The following is a 26,172-nucleotide window of genomic DNA, read 5'->3' on the forward strand; positions in this document are numbered from 1 at the left end:
GAAGGCACAACCTATTATAAAGTAGTTACCCAAAGATGCAGAGGTGAAATTAACCTGTGGGCCCATAAAGTATAGTAGTGACAAGGCAGCCATGCACACACATTATTAAAATTACTAAGCATTATGACACTAATTAAATGGATGTGCCACAGGGCTGCGTGTGTAAAAAGCGTGGCAGAGAGATAGTGGACGGGCCTGTGTTACTAACATAGCAACAGTGCTGCATGCATGACCACCGGTGCTCTGTGACAGCTGGGCCCATTTGAACTGACAGTCTGGTTTTGGAGCCCCATTGGCCGACGGAGTCATCAATCCTGGGCGCAAATCCGCCCATTGTCCTCGCCGCGGCATGGGAAAAATCCTTTGAAGTCTCGAGGGCGGTGCTAAGCACATTATGCCATGTGGTGCTCCGGAGCTGTGTTCTGATTGGACGACAGGAACCCGGTTAACGCCCATTTCTGAAGGATACCCTCTGTGATTGGCTAAATCGGCCACCCCAGATTCGCCGTGTGCGCGTTCACAGTTTTTCTATTCTCCGTCGTGGGTTGCGTCAACAGCGTGAACCTCCTCTCGTCACGGCGGAGCGTTCCCTCTAACCTTTTACGGAAGCGGCGTAGCTAACGTGCGCAGCGACAAAGACAGCGAGCCCGAAACCTATGGGGAAGGAATAAAAAAAGAAATTCAGTATCGTCGCACTCTGTACTTAAAGACCATCATTTTTGTGACGAGGTCGCTGCCCCGGACCCTCGGTGAAGACACCGAAATTTGACGCGAACTAGGGCGGATTTTGAATCAACGCGGAGCCGCCGAAACCGTTGAGGACTGTGGCAACTGGCAGATTTTCCGTTGGACGGTCTGTAGGCTACAGGGTATAGCGAGGGAGCCGCCATGGCAGTCGGATCATTGAGCCTCCACATCGGGATATGAAGAGGAACTGCATGTGTCCCGAATCGACAAGAAAACGCCGCATTTCCTTGTGATCCACTTCCGATCACCTTTCTCCATCTTTGTGAGATTGACTCAGCGCCCAGAAAGAATTGGTTTTAATCGAGGGGGCCACAGGGAGAGGCCAGATTCATGACTATTTTAGTCGGTGTCTTCAGAGGCCCGCTGAGAGAAAACCTGGAATATAAGGAAGAAATGCTGCTCTGATTGACCGTCGGTGGACAAGAAAGGGTAGTTTATTAGGTGATACGAGCCACAGAGAAAGGATAAAGGGATCTCTTTCTGCCTCTGTGAATTATATTCATTTACTGTCATCCTTTTTGGATGTTCGGCGAATCGATCAAAGCCGTTTAGCAAGTCACAGTCTCCGAGTCGAGAGAGAATCAAAGGGATCGGATCATGTCGGGTCGGCCCAGGACCACATCCTTCGCGGAGAGCTGCAAACCAGTGCCGCAGCCCTCTGCTTTCGGCAGCATGAAAGTCAGCAGTAAGTACAGCCCTGTAATTCTAGAGTACCTTTTTCTGCATGCACCAGGCCCAGTGTATAAATGTCTCCTCACTACCCTGGCTGAAAATGTGTCAAGCGAGCAGCATGACGTTAGCTTAGCCCTGTCATATAAGTGTGTCACAGACTGGCCGGTGCTGAGTGGCACACCGCTGCGCTCTGACGCGCCGCCCCGGGGCCGGTCAGCCTGACCAGGCCGCGCCGGGCAGGGCCGGGCCAGGGGAAGGCAGGGCTGGCACCCACCCAGGTTAGAAATCTTTCTCTTTGCACCTTAGATCCAGCCTGATTAGGATCCATTTAAGTGTAGATTATATCTCATAGCTGCGTTACTACATAGCACCAACCGTATGCGTAATTGAGTTAAAGCGATAGGGCCGGTCTATTACGCAACTGTCAGAGCGGAAGGTGCGCCCATAGTTGACTCGGGCGACGTGATCCCGGAGAGGGCTGGTTCACTGATCCTGGGTTGTGCCGAAACCAGACGTCGCGACGACTGGAGGGACTGTGACACCCAGTATCCTGCTCATGAAGCCACAGTGGCACCGTGCCCGAGGCTGGTTATAGACTGGCTGCAGAGATGGAGCTGCTCCATACACATACAGTGCTGTGCAGAAGTCTTGGGTCACCACAGATTTGTTGTTTTAGCAAAGTTGCAATGAAGATATACATATATTTGTTTCTCAGTCTTTTTGTTACGATACAAAGAATACAGAGAACACATGCATTAAAACACATGCATTAAAACTGTAATAAAGTCAGAACAAAATGGCCTCTACAGATTGAAGTCAATATTTAGGGTGAAACATGGAATCCCAAAACCTTCAGACAATCAATACTGAGCTTTGGACATGTCTTGATTGCAACCTGGTGTGAGTACACTAAGAGATTAGTTTTGTAAATCTCATCTGGCCAAGAGAGTTCAAGACATGCTAAGTGGAAATGGAGTTCACACTAAACACTTGCAACTTTAACTAGTTGAAGGTGTTTTATTCTGAAATATTTGTTTTTTAAACACTGTATACATTATATTTTATCTGATATCTGATTATATTTTATTAAAGGGACTACTGAGTTATCAATTTGTATGATCATTATAACCTTGCTAAAATGGCAAAGTTTAAGGTGGCCTGAGACTTTTGCACAGTATTGTATCTCCTTTAATGTATGCTTTTTTAAAAACAAGATGTTTATTCAAATGTAAATTATATATTGGTACTTTTATAGAAAAAAAACCCTCATCATAGTTCTACAGACATACAATTTATAAATCATGGCAACGTATGCATAGAGAGAAGTCAACAAATAAAACATTAAATTAAAAATGCATTAACAGAAATTGTTATTAGTTTGAGCCAAATTCACAATAAAATAGGTGCAGCACCTCATCACTTTGGTAATCAAAATAGGTAATTACAGGAGCCCATAGAATCAAAAACCTGTCTGTCCTTACATGGGGTGTAATTTCTGCCACCAGTACAATCATATTAAGCAAATGATAGCTTCATCAGGAATTGCTTCTAAAATAAAATACAATGACTGTAATGGTAACTCAGTATTCAAGATGGCCACTATCTCTGTATGATCCCTTTATAAATGCATGCTTTATATGATCTCTGCCACTATTTCAAGGCACCTTTCCACTGCCTGGTTTATGTCTAATTTCCTCCTCACAAACTGGTATCTTGAAGCATTTCACACCCTGCATTTGTGCCACAGTTTGCAGATACTGCCAGTCCAACTGTCCCCATTAGAACTGGACAACATGACACTAGATGTTGGAGTTTATTGTGAAATAATACATCTTCAATTAATGTTATAGTTGTGTAACAAAAATGTGAGTTTATTAGACTGTTCTGGCTCACTGAAATGAATTATTGATGGTAATATCCACATTATTAATGACTCAGTGTCCTGTCTGGAGACTTATCTTATGTGCCTGCCCTTTCTTATCTTGCATGCAGACACACAATTGGGGTGTGTGATGAAAAAAATGAAGCTGTTGAGGAATGTTGGTTGTTCTTCAGGGCTGTGACATGATGTGTGTTAGTGGGATGAGGCCTGAGGCTGAGGCTCTCCTCTGGGCCTTGGCACTGGAAACCACTCAGTGGAGTAGGACACGCACACACAGAGAGATGCACATCCATCCCAAATTGTTATCTTGCCCCAGATATGGGTGCTGAAGCATTTGTGTGTTCCTGTCCGTGCGTTATGTTCATTTTGCGGTGAAAAGGCTCTGCAGTTGCTAGTCAATAAGTCAGCTAAATACTGGAGTGACTGAGTCTATGGCCTAATTGTTGTTCAGACATAAGCTACTGAATTAGCACCAAATACGAGGCTGACCTTGTGGACTTAACATAACATGAGCTTTAACACCAGTGTTTCACTGCGGTTTCTCAGCCTGAAAATGTTTTTCTCCAAGGGACTCATCTGGTAAGTCTGTACATCATTATCAGTCATTAATGGCTGAAGCTGGAGTCACCTAATTAATTTGGCTTTATTTTATTTATACTAGCAGGTGGTGTTCAGGACTTGATTGCACAGATTCCCTGTGATAATCAGTCAATACATGAAGCAGCAGTGATCTTGCAAACTTGTATTTTGATTGAAAATTATATGATAATTGGACATTTTAAGGGACAAATCTGCTGACATTCAACTGCGGCTTTCTGTTCTACTTTTGGCATCATGATGTTCGATTGTGATCAAAAAGTCAATATCTTGAGCTTATTACATTGGTGGTGTCCCTGCTGTTTTTACCATGTATCAAATGAAAAAGAGCTACACTGGTTTATTATCTTTATGTCTGTGAAGTTAGCAAGATGTCAACCAGTCCAACTAGGGAAGGCACTCTAGTAGTGTTTTCCAACTGGCATTTTTGACCATCAAGTCAAAAGCTTTGCATTTCCGCTACTACTTTAAAGTAGTTGTGGTGACGTCAGATGGGTGTTGTCATCATTCAGTGACGACTCATCTACATGTCCTCTTCTAGATGGATTTATCATCCCTTCTCAGTTTCTCAAGTAGGAAGTGGTTGCCAAGCAAAATCGTAACAGCCGGAAAATCCATGATGATAATTAGCCGGTTACTAACAAACATTGCACAGAGCAGGGTTGGAAATTAACTTCTCTGTCTACCTGCCTCTGTGGCTTGTGGATTTAAAATAGGGTTTGACAGCTCATTGGCCTGGCCGATTATTAGGGCTGATATTTGGCATTTTGCTGATTATCTGTATCAACATTTTATTTTAATGATCACAGATAAAACTGATTAATTAAAAAGTGCAAAGGAAGTGTCAGCATGGGAGGAACTTTTACTTTGTAAAACCCCAGGGAGCTATTTTTATTTATTCATTTTTTATTTAAATTTTCACTTGACTTAATAAAAGAAAAAAAGAAGTTGCTGGGAACTTTATAATGTATAGGATGTTGAACATTTCAGTTATGATTAAACATTTGCTAAAGGAATTTAAACAGTGTTTTGTATTGGAGTTTATTATATTCCAAATTCTAAACGTTGACAGAAAGATTTTGATTTTTAGTTTAAATTCATATCGCTTCCAAATACTGGCTATTGGTCTTATTAACTACTAATAATCGGTCTTGGTATCAGCCCTGAAAAACTATTATCAGTTGACCCTTATTCAAAAATCTGCCATTCTTTTTTGGCAAGTAAATAAAGCATCTCTAGCAACCACTTGCATATTTTACAAGCATCTGGCTGGTGGATGGTGCTAATTTACAGTTCTGGTGCAGTAGTAAACAGCCCTAAAACCAAACCAAATAAAACCAAGCCAGCACATGTGTATTGAAAAGGGCCCAAAACAACGACCTGGTGAGCACCTTGCATTGGACTGACTAATGCAGCATCATCATGTTTTACAGTTCTCTTAACACAGGTGGTCAAGTAACATGTTATCGTGGTAAGAATTGGGTAAAAGGTACTTGGTGAAATAATTGGACTTTTTCCTTTTATTTTGTGACCAGCAGAGAAAAAGGTGTCAGGAGTTGGCTTGGTGTTATCGTGCTGGCTGACACGGGTTCTCTGGGTTTGAAGATAGATAAAGAGGAGAGAAGCAATTGTATTTGCTGGCAGAATCCAAATCTTTAATGTTTGACTAGGAGAGGCAACCCCTTAATACAACCCGAACAATGAAATATGACTACATAAAAGATTTGGCTATAGTACTATTTTGATGTACTGTACTTTAAAAGTTTTCCTTTTCTGATCTTAAATGATGAATTATACAGACCATATTGGCTATTCTGAGTGAAATGACAGTGACTGCCCTTCACTTCTTGGCAATTGTATCAATAGAACGACAGATACTATCTACCAGCTACCCTTATACAGCATAAAAGCACCGATAGTCACACCCTCAAACTGTTGTCTTATTTTAACTGTGTAAGGACTCATTTCATTTTGTAGGAAGAATGTTAGTCTGCCTGTGCTGCAAGAGGCTTTTTAAAAAAATATCAGTTAAGCTGCTATTTATTTTTGTTGCTTAATCAGTCGTCATTTGATGTATAATATTGTAAAAAGAAAAAGTGAAAAATGCCAAGCATAAACTTCTTAAGCTCAAGGTGATGATGAAATGCAGCAAATCTTCACATCTGATAAGCTTGAACCAGAGATTTGCTTAAATAAAGTGCCGGGATTGCCTTTTGTAATAATGAGAGTAGTACCAGTTTAAAATGTGTCTGTTTGGACAGGTCCAGTTGCTTGGCCTCTTGCATTGCGGTTTAGAGCTTTCTCCAGAACAACTCCAAATAACTTCACACTCAACACTACCCTTCTTGGGTCGCGAGCAATACACCTGCCATGACATATCTGCGTATCCTCACAACGATGCATGTAATTTCCCAACAGCTTGAACGTACTGCATTGATGTATTACTGGGTTTACCTCCGCAGTATGTGGCCAACTGTATATGCATAGTAGTGTTTCTCCTGCTGGTGTCCACGAGTTCCCATAGAGAAAATGCTTTTTGGGCTGCAGGGAATCTGTTATGCCACAATCGTGTAAGTGGCCGCTGGAACCGGGTAACTTCCACCAGCAGAGTGGCTGACTTCTGGTATAGCACTCTGCTAGCTTTAATGGCGATTAAATAATTTATTCTTGTGGCTCATTTAGATTTTCCAAATGTTATCAAACTGAATCGATAGTTAAATGAGTCATTTCGTGAAATTAGTCATTTCGTGGATGTTTTGATGCTCACAAAAATTAAGCCACTGATTTTAAAGACGTCTCTTTCCTAATGTAAATCAATGGGAAAAAGTCTTTCTGGGCCAAATGGCATCGCACGACAGACCCAAATGGTGTTATTCCACTTTTAGCTGCTACTCTGGTACCCTTCCTGGGGGCTTGGATGTAGCAAGAAATGAAGAGTGAGCTGCACCCAGCATGCTGCTTGGTGGTATAACAGTTAATAGAGGTCCCCTCTTACTATGCTACACAGTTTGTACTCTGCTGTTAAATACAGTATGTCCCATAGATCTCAAGAGCTTGCACTAGACACTACACAGTACAGCTGCCGAGTGTGACGTCAGTGGTAAACAGTTGTCGTGAAAATCAAAGGACATAAGGTAAAACTTTACGTAATAGCGCGGGTTATTCGCTTGAATCTCTGAACTCAACAGGCTTATATTTGGGATAGGTATCTATATGGGAAAGGGTTTTAATTCCTTTCACTCAAAACTGTTTTTCAGCAAAGATGGAATACAGTCAAACTATTTATTTAACCCTTTGAAACCGAGGTAAATTGGCTCTTTTTTTGAAAACGAAACAAAGAAGTTTGCTAGAAATCTATGAAAAGTACAAAAAATGACCTGAAAATTTGCAAAAAAAAAAAAACAAATAAAAAAACAAACCAACAACTAAAAAAGTAAAACAGATGAACAGACAAAAAATACAACACAAGAAATGACCTGGGAAAAAAGAAAGGCTTGAAAATTATAACAATTCTGTAAAATAATTTTTAATATATACATGAATTTAGTTTACTGGACATATTTTTCCAAAAATTCTACTAATGTGTCTTTTTGCGTCTCTCTTGTTTACGATGCTGGTATTACTGTCCTCTTTGGTGCTTATGGTGCTAACATTGTGAGTAGTACGTCCATACTGACAAAAGTTTAAAGACATTTACATATTGTATGTTTTATCTAAGTAGCCAACTACTGTTTTCTCCAGTGGGAAGCCAACAGACTGGTTTTATACATCCAAATAACTTGTATAAAAATGAATTGGATGGCAACCAAGCCTCTCGTTGAGACAGGCCTTTTTTTTTTTTTTTTTTTTTTAAATGTGTAGCCACACCCAACTTGTAAAAGGGACTGGACGTCTAATTGGGACTAGGCTTATATTTGAAGTTTTCCGGTACAAACAGACAGACTCCTTCCACTTTAGTCAAATAATAGTTTCCCATTCAACAAGTGACTACAGAAACGTGCATAGACTTTTTTCAATCTAAAATCAGATTTGCCATTCAGAGAAACCCGATTTTGTAATTTCAGCTGCGTCATGATTGTACTTTGGACTGGATTTATATAACGCCATGTCAACGTGTTATTATCTACCTAGACCTGTTTTCTCTTCTAGTATGTCATCCACCATTAGCCTTACCTCCACCATCCCAACACGCACACACACAACTCCACTCACATGTGTGTGAATAACTCGGCTGATTATCCCCAGCAGCTGTAGCCAGTGTGTGTGTGTGTGTGTGTGTGTGTGTGTATGATCCTGGAGAGAATGCTCTTACCCCTCCTACACAGGCAAGACGAGAACACACACATGCATATAGTCCTATACATACATACGTTCACACACCCACATGGGGGCTCTTTCGTTTTTGTTTTTTGGGGTGAGGCAGCTGGCCAAGAACAATGAGCGGCCTGTTTAGCATTTCAAAGCTGCAGCTCTCTCTCTCTCTTTTTCCCTCTTTTTTCCCCTTTCCTTTCAGTCCCTCTCTCACGTTTTGCAAGTGATGATGGGAACAAAATGAACTAATTATACTCTTTGATTCCAAATAAAACAGAAAGGGACTTGCAGACAAGAACCAGCAGAATCACTCACAGGGTTTAAAAGAAAGCTGAGTTTTGAGGGATGGAGACATGAGAAGATGATCAATCTCTGGGCCATCCGTTGGGTGTAGTCAGTGTGGCGGCAGGCTGCACACCACTGTGATATCTAAAGTCTACGCACCCCCATCGGGTCTGGTCAAAAAACCCACCGATACCTTTATGTCTTGATCAAAGCATTGCTCAGATAAATTTCTCAGTGTCAGCAGTGACATTCCTGTGACTGGATGTTCCAGTCATGTAGCAGATTATCTCATCAGCCTTGCAACAGTGGTGGAACAATTGCACGAGAATGAGCACCTGCATACATATACACAGTGCGTCCTTCGCTCCTCCCTTTTCTTGTCCAGGAATTTAGCTCTTCATACATTCCCCACAAAAGTCACTTTACCCTGCACTTCACTCAGTACTTACACTCTTACACACTTACACTGTTTTGACCCAAATGACGCCTTTTGACAGTCTGAAATGGTTAATAGCGATATGACAGTAATCAGCCTCAGTGTGTGCGTAATATTATCTTTTACTGTGACAGCCAAACAGTTATTACATGCTGTATACACGATTTCATGCGTTTGCCAAATTTCAGAGAGGAATAAACACATCGACAGTTTGGCAGGTGCACGTTCTGTGACATTCACTCGTAGTGATTCGACATGAATGGTGTGAAAACGATCGTTTTTCTTGCAGTAAATACATGAATAATGTTGCCACTACAACCTGATAGTGTCTCATAGATTAACACTGCAAATTATTAGCCCAATAATAACTCAAAAGTGGGTGGCTCATTTCAGAGGACTTAAGTATTAAATCGTTGCAATTGATTTCTCTGTTTGGACTCCTGTGACGGGGGAAAATAGCACCCAGACAATTAATGGTCACTGATGACAGAGTATCTGACTTTGAGTTTCTGCAAACTGTTTGGTCTCAGTCTCAAAGCAGCCTTTATAATATACAATAGTTTGTTTGATTACCAAATCAAACTTCCTAATGATGTTGGAATAATTGCACGTATATTTTGATCAGTGGGCACAAGGCTTGGGCCGTACCACGGTATCAGGTGCACCTGTACCAGGGTGCCTCGGTGAGTAAGCGGCTTCATTTTGACGTTTAGCAGTGTGAACTATAATGACACCACTATCTGTGCCGACACAGCTAGCGGCACCAACAGCGCTAATGATGATAAATGAACGAAACGAACACCCAAAAAAAGCGCCATTTTCCATATGGCGCATGAATCTCAGAAGGTTACCACACTGGTGGTTAATGTTTGTGCCAAAATAGTCATGTCTTAAACTATGCTGAGAGTCTCTGCTGTCTCTGCAGCACTGTTTACCGTAGGAGACATCAGCTGATTCACTAGACTATCACACGCTGGTGGTAGCTAACGTTGCTTGCATACGTATGAAGGTTATGAAATATTAAGACGGAGGCCCCGTAGTTTGAAAGACACAGCAAACTGTTTTTGCCTCTCACATTGACAGCGACAGCGACAGTGCAGTGGCTCCACTTCTTCCGTCTTTACCTTTCACAATAAAAGCCGTAGACGGATACACAGCATCACAGCTTATCAGAGGGAACTTATTCACACACTGAAAATGTGGTGATGAGCTGTTCAACATAAAACTATATTATCTCAATTGCATATCCTGGAAAAAAATGCATATGTAAAACAAAAAAGGCAATTTATTATTTTGGCTGGTGAAAAAAAATATATGTTTGTCTGGTAGATTTTTTTCATCAACCAGCCAAATTGTCCATTGAGTGAAAAAGTTAATTTTGGACACTGTAACATAGTAAATAATCCAGTTTTATAGCTTACTCACCTTGGCGTCCAGTGGGGAGACTGGAGGGTGAGCACAATGTTTCCACATCAACGCTTTTGGGTTGGGAAGGCATTATTAGTGATAATTGCCAAATGAGTGTCATTAGATATCTACCTCCTACCAGACCAGCAGTAAACTGAACAACAGCAACATTAACCAATAGACCCACATGTGCAAGCTGTCAAAAAATATTTGCGACAGTTAACTGTTGACATAACTGATTTCTGCCTATTATGTGGTCAAACCCCATCCAACTGCAATCTTATCACTCAAAATGCATTTTAATGCAAGGTGTGAAGGGGGTTAGTGTGCAACTTGTAGTTAACGTTTAGTAACCAAAGATTAATGGGCTCAGATAAGGCATAATAAAATGTTGATCTTGCAGGAGTAATTTCTAAGCTTGTGATTAGATATGACCCCTGCAAACTTGTAAAAAAAAATGTTGCACATAAAATTAAAGTCTGTACATTTGAAGTTGCTGTTGGTTGTGTATCAAATACGTTTTGTGGCAAATACACCCACTCTTGACTACCAATATTGTGTCTATAATTGTGTTGACAATTTGGCCGTGAATATTTGGTCTTATACTTGGATTGTGTTGCTTGATTTAAGGCATTATTTTATACGTTTTGTTTTCGGCTGTCAGTATTCAGGCCAAGAATTTGATACATTTTGCTCATTGTTAAAGCTTTCGCAGGAAAACATGTTGCTCACACATTTTGGTGTCGGTGACAAACTGGTAACTTGGAATGATACTCAGTCCCACGTGCGTCCTGCTACTCACCAGTGGTGTTTTTCTGGCCCCATTGTGCACACACATTGTGGCCTGAGCTAGTCTGGTGACCTGAATTGACTATTGACGCCTTTGGTTAAAAGTTACAGCCGCTGTCTCTCCTGTGTCACTCTGAGAGATGCAGCACATGGATGTGAAATTATGTGCTGTCATTTATCACACTAATTATTCTCTCGTGGAAGGCTAACTGACAAAGTTATAATGGCAGTGATGCAAGCACATACTGCAAGGCGTTTGTGCTGTAGAGGTTGTGTTTTATTATTTTTTTCCGTTACATTTGGCGCCAAGGGGCATTTTTAACACTTTGTTTCACCGATGGTTCACTTGGGGACGATTCGTTTTAATGAAAAGGTGTATCCAGCTTTAAACAATAAAATTTTGTCTCAGATATTAAATAAAAAAGCTTCTTCACTGGTTGTGACTTTTAACTACTGGTATAAAATGGAGGGAGTCTGTGTGAAGATTACAGTTGAAGGCTGCTTAGTGTGTGAAAGGTCATGCTTCAGATAGGCCTCTCATCACTCACTTACAATACCAAAAATTCAATTGCAGTCTGATTACTTGGTCATTTTTTATTTGCACCAGAGTGAGATGTCACTGTGAGCTGCATGCATATGTGTGTGTGTGTGTGTGTGTGAGTGTGCGTGTGCACAGACGTTTCTCACGGTTTGAGGAAGTGCAGAGGCGTCATAGAAATGGCCCTGCTGGAATATGTAGGCAGAGTCATATTCCTCTCTCTTTCTCGCTCACACACACTGTCTTGGAAAGTCTATTTTGGTCATTACAGAGTCGATCTTCAGTTTGTCTTTCTAGCCTTGGTCCTGTAAAGTGAAGCCCTGCTGGTTTCACAGACCCCTCACCTTCCCTCCTGATCCCTAGTCTTTGATCATAATCACTTTTTCAGTAACTGGACCACTCACTGGCAAAACAGAGACCACAGTGGCAGAGGGAACTGTGCAAACACACACATAAAAATGTTATTATTTTATGCCTGGGTTGGACCATTTTCTTTTTGCTTGTGTGAGAGTGTGTGTCTACGTTGGCACTGTTTGTGTCTAAATCTCATTACCAGGAGGGGTTAATAATACACTACAAGTACTGCTCATGAGTACGAAAAGTAGTTGTTTTTTTCTTTTTGAAACAACCACTTTCAGGGTTCCCATGGCCATGGAAAACCTGGAAAAGTAATGGAATTAATAAAATCATTGAAAGTTTTGGAAAAGTTATTGAACTCTTGTGAAATGACATTGTTTAAGTAATTTTATGTGGATAAACTTCCACATAATGTAAAGTAACGTCAAATTTATCCTCTGCAGCTGCTGATATAATGCCACTCTAATATGTGTCATTGTATGACAACGTTTTGTTTACCATCATGTACGTTTCATTTTCACACTGTTCTCTCTCTCTCTTCATGTATGCCCGTCAGCTGAAGCTATGTCTGAATAGTCCGTTTAGAGTCTGTGTTTTTCTAATAAGATATTTCTACTCTTTACTTAAGTATATTTTTGAGCAAGCAATCTCCTCTTTACTTCACTTCATCTAACATTTATCTCTTTCTTGCTACTAGTCTGATCTAAATGTCGAGATTAAGAGTAGAGTGTGTGAGGAGCACTTCTGCTGTAGATGCCAAGTTTCCAGCTGACTGGCAGAAAAAGTAGCGCCACCTGTCTTTTGGCAACATTGTAGTGATGACAGAGCAAAACCCAAAACATGAGGCAGCATCCAGTGAAAATCCCTGGCCAAACTTTTTATACCAAAATCTAAAAAAGACAAGTTATATGAAAAAATGCTTGCTGTGCCACCAGTAAAAACTCCTTTTCTTACCTGCGCATGCACATTGAAATAAGTCGCTTATCTTCATGAAAGGTTATCCAGTGATTGTATTTTGGTGGTCATAGCTCAGAGGTCAAGTTCACTGTGACCCTACATCCCTCTCATTCTCATGAAAGTGACATCTCAAAAACATCTAAATTTCCTTCAATATGGCACAAATGTGCGCTTGGACTCCAGGAAGAACTGATTAGATGTTGGTGGTCAAAAGTCAAGGTGACAGTGACCTCACAAAATGTGGTTTTTGGCCATAGATCAAGACTTGATATGCAAATCATGACAAAATTTCAAATGTGAAATAGGATAAAATGATGAAGTTATGACATTATATGAACAATATTCTGGTAACTTGTACTTTGAGTGATCTTTTAAGGTAATTTTTCATTTTTATTTGAGTCATTTCTATAGGAGTAATTGCACTAGTGTATACATTTTCAGTACTTAACCACCATTGTCAATAATCCTGACAGAAAATGAGTCCATTTAGCCATTGAAAAATGGATAAGCCCCGTGAACTGTTACTGTCTCAGTCAAAACTTCCTGTTGTTAAAATAATTCGAGCCGTGCTGGGTTAATTAACCTAATCACAGTGAAAACACACACAGACTTGCTGGTAGTTTGCCAGAAATCAGCAGTAGATGGTCACTTCCTCCTCATACGGACAGGATGTTGTGGCCTGCCGAGGTCCTCCACGTGGAGGTGGTCTGCTACCACAGCGTGCTGCACAAAGTTTCTATTGAATAACACCATGATCTGGAACAGGCACGGTTATTAAACAGCACTAATCCACCCGCCAACAACATGATTTTGTACCCACTGCGAGCAGTTGACAAATGTGTTTGACTGTCTCAACAACTCAGAAATCTAAATTTATACACATTTCACAAAGGTACTCAATTATTTTAGGTGTGTGGGCTCATACACAACCTTTTTTTTGCTGTAGTTTGTGTGAACAAGGAATATGCCAACAAAGCTAGATTTAGAGGGGTGAGCAGGCGTAGGAGTTGGGTGAATAGGTATTGTAGAAGTTTTGCTGTTGATTTTAGAGCATGTCAAGAGATTGGAAATAAGGAGCCGGCACACATTTGTCATACACTCTTGCCTAGTTGTCCTTTAACTGGCAGCTAATGTGAATTTTGCTCCTTGACACTTCTGTGGGGAGGAGGGGGAGGCAGAGGGAGAGGGCCCACTTAAACAGGAAAAAGCCTCAGCGTCGTGATCTCAGGGGAGCAGAGCCAACTCCTGACTGACTAGAGAGGAAGGCATAAAGGGGGAGGAGGGGCATGTGAAAGCAGATTCCAATCTATAGTGCTTAGTGCAATACCGAGGCGTATTGTCTTATAACTTTTCCTTGATAATAAGCCTGGGAATACAATTGGTCTGTCTGTATGGTTGGTGAGTTTGAGCAAAGTAATGAGTCTTACTCAGTGGGGATAGTCTCAGAAAGCTTGGTCCACTGTGTGTTAATCTCTGTTTGATGCATTGATTTGGATAAACGCACCTATGTTTGCTGATATAAAAAAATAATGATCCACAGTATTCAAACAGGCAATGCAGAATTCAAGAGTCTGTAGCTGCTAAGGTAGCAGTTGCATACATGATATTGTCTCCTCTAGATATTTGATCCTTAATGTCCTACTTCTCAAAGTGCACCCAAACACCACAAACAAATACCACCTTCGTTTATAGAGATGATTTTGTGAGATGTTTGAGTTACGCCATGGTTCAGTCAGTCAGCTGCGAGCTGGTCAGTGCAACCGCAGCTGTTAACCACAAGGAAGTACAGCTGCAACAAAAGGAGGTTAAACTGGCTGTGGTTGGAGAAGGAGGCTCTATTGTTGTGTTTGCCTCAGCCAAGAAATTTGTTAGCAGTCATTCGAACCTGCAACCTGTCAAAAACAAACTGGCTTTTCTAACAAGAAGGCTTTGAGCCCAGTCTGACTGTGTGACTATGATAACAAGCACGCTAATAATCCACTATTACTACGAATATGACAATATTCTGAATTAGATATGGGTCAAATTCTGAAGTAGGCCTTTTCCTGATGTAGCGTATTCCAAATTATGAGGTGGGATAGGCTGCTGTTATTTACTGTAGGCTTTCTGTACCAAAGACTGTAAAAACAGTGGTTGTAACCACCATGATGTCACTCAATGGTTTGTGAACTACTGTTTTGAAGCCTCAAGTTTGGCCACTTGGGCTTCCTCATCTTGTTTTTTTTAGCCAAAAATGACCAAATTAGTCACTCAAAGAGGTCCATCCTTAATTATGTGTAACTTTAAGCCTTAATAAAATCCAAATGGGTGAGTTATATAAAAACTTGTTGTGAATGATGACAGTAGCACCAGAGACCAAAGCCATTTTTTGTTTATGTTTATTTCTTCTGTAAAGTTGGGCATTTTAACATGGGGGTCTCTGGAGATCAAGTGGCTTTTCAAAGAAATGAAATGAGAAATGAATATATAAGATTTTTTTTTTGCACTTCTCCTGACTTGATTATTTAACCAGCAGGTTGCAGCTTGGTCTCAGCTGGGGTTTTTATTGCAGTTTGCAACACACCACCTATTGTATGTTTACAGTCAGCTCTGTGCATTGTACACAAACCAACCAGCCAACTGTTATTAAAGGGATCATTTGAGACGTTTGAAGTGGGCTGTATGAGATACTTGCGTATAGTCAGTGTATTACATACAGTAGCTGGCGGTCAGCGCGTTCCCGGTTTGCAGAAACAGATGGGGTGCACACCCCACAGAGGTTAATATCAAAAAGTATTTTAGCCATTTTACAAAGGCCTACCACAAAAAAAATCACTGCTTTACCTCACCATCATACACACACACACACACACACACACACACACACACACACATACACATACAGAGCCTTTTCTTTTGGCACTACATGTCTCATCTGGTCAGCTGTTTGGGTCAGAAAGTGCTGTTAGCGTCTGTTAGGCGATCTGACTGGAATGAGATTTTACGTCGAAAAACACTCAACTTAGATAGATTTCGTACTTTTTAGGTAGGCCCTTTTTTAAAGTGGCTAACACATGTTTTGACATCAACCCTTTTATGCAGCATGGTAATGCTGAACTGTGGAGTATATACCTCATCTGTTTCTGCAAACTGGGAGCTACTGTATTTAACACGGACTCCACATAAGAATCTTATAGAGCCACACTTCAAATATCCTGAACTGTCACTTTAAGGCTGAGCAGAGATGCATGCTGAAAACAAAAGCTGACATTTCTGGTCAGACGAACAAAACCCTGCTTTGAAACATTATACAAGATTTGGATATCAGTAGGTTTTTGGATATGTCAAATTATTGCAATGCCAAAAGTGGTTGAAGGAATGAAAGAGAGAGGCTGTGTTCGAACAGCCTAACAAGTCAGCTATCAGTGGAAAACTTCGAAAAAATTCTATTTTGATGCAAAATTGCACAAACAGCTCCAGCTGTTCCTTTATTCTATATCTCGGCGTGAAAAACGACATGTTAAGGCATGTTAATCAGAGTATGTGTGGCTGCACGTAAACAGGAGTATTGGTTTAATATTCATTTTCATTAGCCGTGTAAACAGCTTAGCAGAAATATTGGCTTTTTTTGGAATAAGGGGGAAAAAAACAAATATTTTGTACAAGTCAAAGTAGTCCGTGAGATAGATGAATATATTTTGTCACTGTAAAGGATATTTGGGGTTTGGACTGTTGTTTGAACCCTACAAGCAATTTGAAAATGTCACCTTTAAGATTGTGAATGGGCATTTTTTAAATATTATTTGACCTTATGACCTTATCTGTTATGTCTTTAATGTCAGTTTGCTCTCTCTCCCACACTGTAAAGCACTACTCCTTTAGTGTACAGTGCTGGATTTTCACATATTACTACTTTGTTTTAGTCATTTGCATTTCTCCATCTCTCCGTTTCTCTTTAGGGGATAAAGATGGCGGCAAGGTAACAACAGTCGTGGCCACCCCAGGCCAAGGCCCCGACCGGCCACAGGAAGTGAGCTACACAGACACTAAGGTCATCGGCAACGGCTCGTTCGGTGTTGTCTACCAGGCTAAACTCTGCGACTCCGGAGAAATGGTGGCCATCAAAAAAGTTCTGCAAGACAAGAGGTTTAAGGTAAAACATGCACACAAACACAATGTATGTTTTATCTCTGTCAGCTCTTTTGTCAGCTAAAAGCGAGACACAAAACACGAAGAAAGCAGCATGTATAAATGATCAGGCTCTCTCTTTTCATCGTTTTTTTTTTAACAATGTAACCAGAGATTTGTTTCATTAATGAATGTGACTGAGTAACCGTGAACGAGACATGAATGGAGTGATCTTTCACAAGAACAGCGAGATCAGTGAAGCTGCGAACAAAGACAAAACAAAGGCAGAACTTCCTCGCCTTCTCATGTTGACACATCCTTGCTTAAAGTGTGTCTTTTCTAGCAGGAAGTGTGTGTGTGTGGTAGTGGTGGCAGGATCTTTTCTTGCACAAACAAACTTGAACCCATTAAGGCTCAGTCATCTGTCAGGTTTAGTTCAGTTGGCACCGTGGAAATGCCATATTTCCTTCCATGCAAAGCTCCGCAGGAATCCTCCTTCTGTGCTTTGAATAGATTTGACTGATGGCTTGTTCCTCGGCTTGGGCGACATTGTCTGTGCTCCCTTTGCTGCACTCTTGGTTGGGGGGGCCCTCAGCGTCCCTGCTGCTAGCTCACAGCTCACAGATAAAAGACCTGAGACTGCCAGGCCTGCAGGACAGCTGTTTAGATTCTCATTAAGTTTATAGTCTCCAGAGTGGAGGGTTATGGCTGCACAGTGTAGCAGTCATATTATTTTCCCGGGGTAATAAAGTGCTCAACACATTATCAAACGAAGACCGGAGTCAAAATTATGTCTGATATTTTGGACATTTACAACATTTATTGGAGCACTTAGTTTAAACTAATTAAACAGTCTTAATACAACAGCGCTGCAATAAATCCTACATTCATTAAGACTATATTCATGAAAGTGACCTACTGTCATTTATACAGATGGGTTGGACAAATTATTATTAACACCTCTCAGTGTAATGAAATATAATTCAACAGCACTACAAACTGCAGCCTCTAGAATTATGAGCAGGTGCAAAAAACCCACATATTATCTGTCCAAGCCATAGACTGTGTATAAACATGGATGATGCGTCTCTACTTACCACCACTGTACAAAAATGAAGCCAAAATGTCACGCATACAGCCACCGCCATCTGGCTGTCAGGCCAGTCATGAGGTAAAACCCCTGCTTTATAGCATCGAGTAACGCATTGGAACCACACTTATTTGGAAAAGGAGCACTTGAACATACAGTAATGTGATAAGACCAAGATTTTCGGACCTATTCTACAGCCAGCCACGGCGGAGGATTGAGATGTTTTGGCTTCACTTTTGGGAGCTGTTATGTCATCCATCTTTGTATGCAGTCTAAGGTCCAAGCAGTTTTGGGCTGGAGCTCAGTTTAAAAACCTGGATTTCCACTGTAATTTGTTTTAAATGTATTAAAATATGTAAGTCTTTTTGGTGCAGTTACAGACATATATTGTCCTTGTGGGTTAGGCCCAATTGCATTCAGGCAGAAAATCAAAGCTCTAGCAGCTTCCAAAAAGTGTTTAAGTTTAATGGACACCTCTCTAAAATATTTTTAACAGTAAACCTATGTATAACTTTGATAAAGGTACATTTTATTGCAGGGTTATTTTGCTGTATTTGTTTTAAGACAGCTGTAACTATTACACTGCCAATTTTTAAAATGTGTTTTCTGTTATATCTCATTTTCTATACATTTCTAAAAACCTTTGTGGAAGCAGAAGCAGGTTTCACAATTTCTGATGAAAAAAAAAGTCTGTAGTTGAGTCATTTGTCCGGAGAATTTTTCACAGAAACACCTGACGTAGGAAAAAAGCAAAATGAAAGATGTTGTTGAATGTTACGCTCAGGGTCATATTTATCGTTTCTATACAGGCAACTCTTTAGCTTTTTGTGTCTATATTACAGAGTCTACAGAGAACATCATAAACAGCCAAAGTGCACAGATAAGATGATGCAATACAATGTGTGACTGTAATGGTTTCCATATGTGGGCTCAAAAGCCTACACACTGTGACTCACAGGATTTCAGACTATTTAAACATGTTGTAATTACAACAGAGGAGATAAGAAATAAGAGTATCCTTAAAGGAGAAGAAAAGGAAAGGAAAGCTTGACAGTTTGCGAAGTACGCGATGAGGGAATCTATACCGCTCTCATGTCTGAACAGTAACTGTGAAGCTATACAGCCAATAACCTAGCCTCGCACACAAAAAGTGGGAACAATGTTTCCATCCCCGTGCTGTTTGTGGGATGGCGTTATTAGCAGTAATAACCTTATAAACAGCTCCACTACCTCGCTATAGCACACCAGACTCCACTGCCACGCAGGACAGTAAACTGAAGAGAAGCAAAATTAACCTGTAGACGGATGTTTGTAATCGGTCAGAAATATTCTTGGCAGTTAACCGATTAATGGTTGACTGTTTATAACCTCATCAGCAACTCACACCAAAACAATCTAGATCGAGAAATCGCACTACAGGTAATGGAAAAAAATATGTGTTTTTGATTTTGGGGATTGAACTGTCACACACATCGAACTCTAAGCAAGAAAGAGGATGGTACTACAAAATGTCAAACTGTTCCTGCAAAAGACCTCCTGGTTCAGGGTTTGGGTCAGTATGCTGATGTCCGACTCTTGAAGTTGTCCCACATGTACAGGTGAACGTGATTTGCTCTCTGACTTTCTGATTATGAAGCACAGAGTTTACTTACTGACGAACCAGCCTGTATTATGCCGTGCGATGGCATGTCCCTCATCAGTGACGTCTCCAAGTCTGTCAATGAGTTATCTTGATTTTAACAGCTAAGACAGAGCTAGTCTCTTGATTCACTCGTCCTCCACTGTGATGCTCATTATTTGATGTCTGTTTTGTCCCTCTCAGGAGAGTCAGTGTGAGTTAGCAGGAGAGGACGAGAAGAGTGAAGGCAGCAGACAAGCGTAGGTGTCCCCGGTTATCTCCTGGACTGCCATCCTCAGATTCCATCTCCCATGACAGTCGCTGAAGTTTAGTCAAAGTTGAGTCAGGCATGTTTCGCCCCTGGGACTGTTGTGCCGAGCCAACCGGTTCAGCAGCTCAGTGCCCCAGCTTTAACCTTTCTGGAGGATCAGCGCAGGTTTTTTTTCAGCAGGTGAAAGTCCTTTGCTATCCAAAACCAGACAAGACAAATGATGTCACTAAATGTTGCGGGGGTCGACCATCTGCCACAAAATGCACACACACACTCTTTGCGACTCTGTGTGCTGGCCACGATGAGGTCATATCCTGCTCTTCCTGTTAGCCTGTGGGTAGCATGACACAGTAACAGGTTGCATCTTTAAAGAGTGAACATGACACTCATTGTTTTCTTCTTTGGGTTTTCAGTTTATCAGATCATCCACCTCAGCTGTCTTTTTCTCCGTCGGTCTCCTCTATTGCCCTGCCTGTTCTTTCCTTGTGAACAGCTTGTTACAAGCAAATGAAGCAAATGAGGGCTAAGACTCCTCACATGACTGCCAGGCATGCACAAATACCCCCCCGCCCCACACACACACACACACACACACTCACAAACATTCACAAACACCTGCGTTCTATTTTCTTCTTATCTCTTCCTCCTCAAACGTCGGAGCAGAATCGTGCTGGTCTGACATATGTGAATGCTTTATTTTCTGTCGCTAGCAGACACACACACACACACACACACACACACACACACACACACACACAGACTCAACCAGGGTAGACGTGTGAATAAGCTCTGTGTTAGGATGTAGATGATGAATGTGTCAGACAATCTTGGTGAGCTTACAGTCTGCTCCCGGTGCATTATGGGATAGGTCCTCCTCCACTCCCATCAGAGGGATCACATATCATCCTATTGGAAAATGGATGCTCACATTAGAACTATAACTCACACACACACACACACACACACACACACACACACACACACACACACACACACACACACACACACACACTGACTGAGAGCATGTCTGATTGAAGTGGCTCCAACACAACATTGTTTAAGTAGAAGTCTGGTGATTTTTTAAAATTGTCAACAAATACAATAAAAAAAAACCCAAAACCATCTATGGTGTCTTTGCATGTGACGACATACATCGTCCAGTTGGAGCGCGGGCAGTTAGGGGCCTAACATTTGCGCTGTTTACGGCTTTTCCAGTTTATCAAACTGGTAAAAACAAGCGCCTCTGTGAGTAAAGGTGAGGCGTGAAAAAAAAGTCACTGAGAAAGAGCATAAGATGTGGATCAAACATCTGTATCTTTAATCGCGGACCCAAAATAGTTGCAGTCCACTCGACTCTTGTACGCTCCATCGTCTCGATGTGTAACATCAAGATGTGTCGGGGTCGAGGGAATCTCTAACAACGATCGTGTCCACACAAAGCAAATCGGTCAAGTTATTTTAAGAATCACTCTTCTCTGTGAGTTTCAATTTTCTGTCGGTATGTCATTCCTGCAGGTTAATAATTGAAATAATGCACAATCTGAGGACAAAAATCTAGAGTTGAGTAAACAACCAACACAGAAAAAAAAGAAAGAAGCAAACTGTGACTGAACAGGGCTAGTGTGTTAGCCATAAGCTCGCCAGATACAAGCGTTCGCCGGTTATCACTGTAAGCATTACCAAGCCTTTTGGAATCACATGTTCTCTTTGTCTGCTGCTAACGGGGCTTTACACTTGGTTTGGGGTTTATTCAGGGATTTATTGACAGTAAGAAAAAAATTAAATATGGGGGCCTTAACCTTAAAGGTTTATCCAGTGTTTTTTTTGAGAAATGACATAATATCCATCAAAGACTTTATAGTTACACATACATTTTTCTGTTTTTTAACATAAAAAAATCACTGATAGATACTTCCCATCAACCCCTTACACTTACATATCTATGTCTGTCACAAATTCATCATTCCAAATGAAAAAAGAGAAACAAAATACTTTAAAAAAAATGAGATAATAATTTAAAATAAACTAATAAGATAAGAGGAAGAAAAAGAAAACATAGATAAAATGTTCTCTATTCTCTGTCCTTTTTTTCCCTACATGCACTTGACTTGCAGAAAACAAGTTATAGAACATTAAAAAAAATCTGTAGTGGTGAACAAAGTGATTCTGATATGCTTGATGATATGTACTCAATACAGTTTTCCCCAAATCTGTTAAAATGTATCCAGCTCCAATCTGAAAGAAAAAGTCAACTCCTCCATCACATATATATCATGTGTTACATCCACCCAATCCTCGTTCATCCACTTTCTACATTCATTATCATCCACAAGCTGTCACCAAAGTAGAACAGCAAAACTGTGTGTGTGTGTGTGTGTGTGTGTGTGTGTGTGTGTGTGTGTGTGTGAGAGCGCGCGCATTTTTGTGTGGGTGGTATACAATTTCTGTACGCTCTTGATCTTTTTGGAAACTGGATGTGGTTTTGTGTGACAGTACATATCAGCAGCAGGAAGGTGTAGCACTTCTAGCAGCCTGCATTTGAGGTGTCCTCTCTCTGTCTGTCTCTCTCTGTCTCTCTCCATCTGTCTCTGTGTGTCTCTGCTGGCTGGGCTGCTGACACACTGGAGGATGACAGGTCAGCAGGAATGACTGCAGTATAAGTGGAGCTGGGCAGGGCTTTACTGAACAGCCTGTCTGCTCCTCCTCCATATGGTACCATCTTTCTCACACATAACAACACACACACAGGCACACACACACACGCACACAGGCACACCCTTAAACACTCCCGCTAAGCTACTGCAAGAAGACGAGGGCGTTGCCTGCAGTGCGCTCTGCCTTCGATGGCTGGCCTGTGACCCACACGCCATGATGTCACTTTATGATGAGGGGGTTGTTGTGTGTGTGTGTGTGTGTGTGTGTTGGTAGTAGTTGTGTAAAGACGGGGTGGGGGGGGACTGTGGGAACCATTTGCGTCTGCCTGTAAATGAATTAGCTGGGGTGATGGTCCATATCAGGCTATTGAGCTACAAGAGGCTGCCGCTGCTGAGATGATGAGGTCTTGCTTAGCTTAGTGGACAGACAGCTCACTCTGCTCTGTTAAAACATGAATGAGAGGGGATTAAATCCTCATAAAGTGGCAGAAAAGTGTGGAAGGACAGCGACATATCTGCCTGCGCCAGCCAGTATGGTACTGACCCACATAACTGAGGATCTCATTAGTCACCCAATCAGTCAGCTTGCACAGTTTTTCACTATTTTTTTTCAGCCAGTCGCCTCAGTGTGCTGTATGTCTCAAAGCTGGGAGAAGAAAGAGCAGAAACATTTTGCCAGTTAATTGATTTTTATGATAGTATTATTTATAATCAATTAATTATTATTGGATTATTTTTTTTTTGAATGAAAATATAAAAAAACGTACTTCTCAAATGTGAATATTTGCTGTTTTTTTTTAATATGCTCTGATACTAAACTGATTATCTTTGGGTTTAAAGGCCCAGGCACACCAAACTGACATCAAAGAACCAGGGGTCGACCAATTTGGTTTTTCAAGGCAAAGGCCAACACCGATTGATATCAGTTGATGAGACAGATAATTGATATTTGGAACCGATATCCTTTGATAATAAAACAATAATATATAGAATTTGGAATTTATCAAACTCTAACATAAAACGTTGTTAATAACCCTTTAGCAAATGTTTAATCAAAATTAAAACTTTCATCATATACTGCAAGTACCCAGTAACTTCTATTTATAAAGTCAAGTGACAATTGGAATAAAAAACAAATGAATAAAAACAGTTCCCTGAGGTTTTACAAAGTAAAAGTTGCTCCCATGCTGACACTTTCTTTGCACTTTTTAATTAATGAATTTTATTGGCGATCAGTAAAATAAAATTCAGATACATATAATCGACAAAATGCCAGATATCGGCCCCAATGATTGGCCAGGCCAATGATCTTGAAAAATCCCTACAAATAACTAGTGGTGATGAAGGCAGACTGTTGCGTCACCTGTGTCTCAGCCAAAAAGTTGCACTTGACGCTTTTTGGCAGTTAGCAGATTAACAACACAACCAGATTTTGAAACGGACGATAGACGGACAAAACTAGGACGATAGATCAGACGGCCTGACATTGACTAACAGCTGACCCACGATCAGATAGAACAAGCAACTAAAAAACGTTACCTTGGATTCTGGGAACTTGTAATGGACATTTTTCTCTATTTTCTGACATTTGACTAACAATATCTTTATCTATTAATATGCCAATGACTTTTTTGGATTTAATTTTTGCATTTAATAAATGCCAGATAATGGTGAAACAAGCACAAATTCGCAATAGCTGGGACCATGTACACTCATGCATCCACGCATGGCCCCTTTTGCTGAGTGGCATGAACTGTCGTCCGTTGGCTCGTGACCGTCTTTCCACCAAATCTTTGGCAGGTCTGTGAATCAGTTAGGAAATTATGCATCTTATTGCAATGGGTCACTCCCATTGTCCCTGCTCCCTCTTTTAGTCAACAGGCAGAAATACAAACACCAAACAAATTTCAGCCTATTACGCTTAAAACTGGGGAACATTTTTGTGGGTGGACCGATCGACCGAGCAGTTGTTGCCTTCTTTCTTGTCTTCCAACCGCTCAAAGTGATCTTACACTATGTGTCTTATTCAACCATAAATTCATACACTATATAGGGTGCCACCTGCTACTGGGTTGTTAACATTCACCCACGCGTTTTTTTGGTTCAGTATCTAGCCCAATGTAGACTGATGGAGTTGGGATCAAACCCCTGATCTGGGATCAATCCCTCGACCTGCTCTACCTCCTTAGCCATAGCTGCACCTGTCTTATGTTTGCTGAAATATACGACAAAGAAAATTCACACACTTTAGAAGCTGGAAGAAGGCAATGCTTGGCTTTTTTCTCCTGTGAAGAAGACTATAACAATGAATCAGTTATCAAAAAAGTCAATCATTTCAGCTCCAAATTAATCAGTTAACAAGATAATCATCAGATGAATTATTTCTGAAAATAATTGTTGATCGAAGCACCACATAGCAGATTCTCAAACAGTTTTCCTCTTTGACTCAAAGCTAAAAAATTGTGTTCCAGATGAGCTGCTCACTTTCCGTTTCCTCCAGTATCTGATCAAATACAATAGACTGGAATTAAGTATAATTACTGTTCAAGCAGGAGATATCCCCAGATAAAAGCACAAAGAATATGCTCCTTCAGAGGCTTCTTTTTTACATTTCACAAATGCTGTCACTCGTAGAGGTCATTGGGTTCATTGGTCAGTCACCTCATTGTCTTCTCATTCAGTTTTGTGTTTTCAGTCAGTTGAAGCAGCTCACGAGCTGATCACCTCTTACACCAAGGTCCAATGCTGAACTCGCATCAGCCAGTACAGGGCAGACCTCTGTGCCATTCTTTTGCACCAAACATGACGCCTGTGTTTGCACAAAAAGCAGGTCAGACGGTGTATCAGGTCATTGCCTGCTGTGTGGTCAGCCAGTGAATCACACTTCCCGTAAAAGCCCCATTGACCCTTTTCCACCAAAAAACCCACACAGTGTTCTAGGCTGAGTTTTTGGTGTAGAAGAGCAAATACAGTTGGTTTGTAAGATTATTACTCAACTGCTTGTTTTTTGTATCATTTTGCCAATTACCTTGGATTCAGTCTGTCAACTACTTAGTAAGCTTGTTTGCTGGTTAGTCACTCTATCAGTTGAAATGTACCACTCAAGTTTCTCAATAAACGTAGGCTGTAAGCTGATTATGTATTTTCATTATTTAAATTCTGCACTCCATTGAGTTCCTACATGTAAACACCTTGATTTAGAAAGAAATGGAAATGGAATCTAGAAAACCAAATGTAAAAAAACCCCTAAAAATGTTCACTTGCATATTATGCAGATTTCCTTTTATGCAAATATGAGGGGAAAAACAAGTGATCATTTTATGTAAATCCCATCCTGACATTCTTGCTGTACCAAATCTCATATTCAGGATATTAGTATGCATGAAATTGCAGTCAGTGTGAGCGCTCTATGTTGTTATTGTACAGCAATCAATTGCACAAAACCCTCATTCTC

At 40.8% G+C, this 26,172-nt stretch overlaps 1 protein-coding gene across 2 annotated transcripts in view; it reads left to right on the plus strand.

The window, feature by feature from the left end:
* The first annotated feature begins 613 nt into the window (after positions 1-613).
* gsk3ba (glycogen synthase kinase 3 beta, genome duplicate a) overlaps positions 614-26,172 on the plus strand; it is a 46,786-nt gene continuing 21,227 nt past the window's right edge. The window contains exons 1-2 of one of the 2 annotated variants that reach the window (XM_042494218.1): positions 614-1,432; positions 16,917-17,110. In XM_042494218.1, coding sequence (XP_042350152.1) covers positions 1,345-1,432; positions 16,917-17,110 — 282 coding nt within the window. In that variant the 5' untranslated portion in view covers positions 614-1,344. The remainder of the gene's footprint in view (positions 1,433-16,916; positions 17,111-26,172) is intronic. The other variant, XM_042494219.1, reaches the window with a different exon arrangement.

The sequence above is a fragment of the Plectropomus leopardus genome, chromosome 10 (genome assembly GCF_008729295.1).
Source record: "Plectropomus leopardus isolate mb chromosome 10, YSFRI_Pleo_2.0, whole genome shotgun sequence".
NCBI classification, from domain to species: domain Eukaryota; kingdom Metazoa; phylum Chordata; class Actinopteri; order Perciformes; family Serranidae; genus Plectropomus; species Plectropomus leopardus.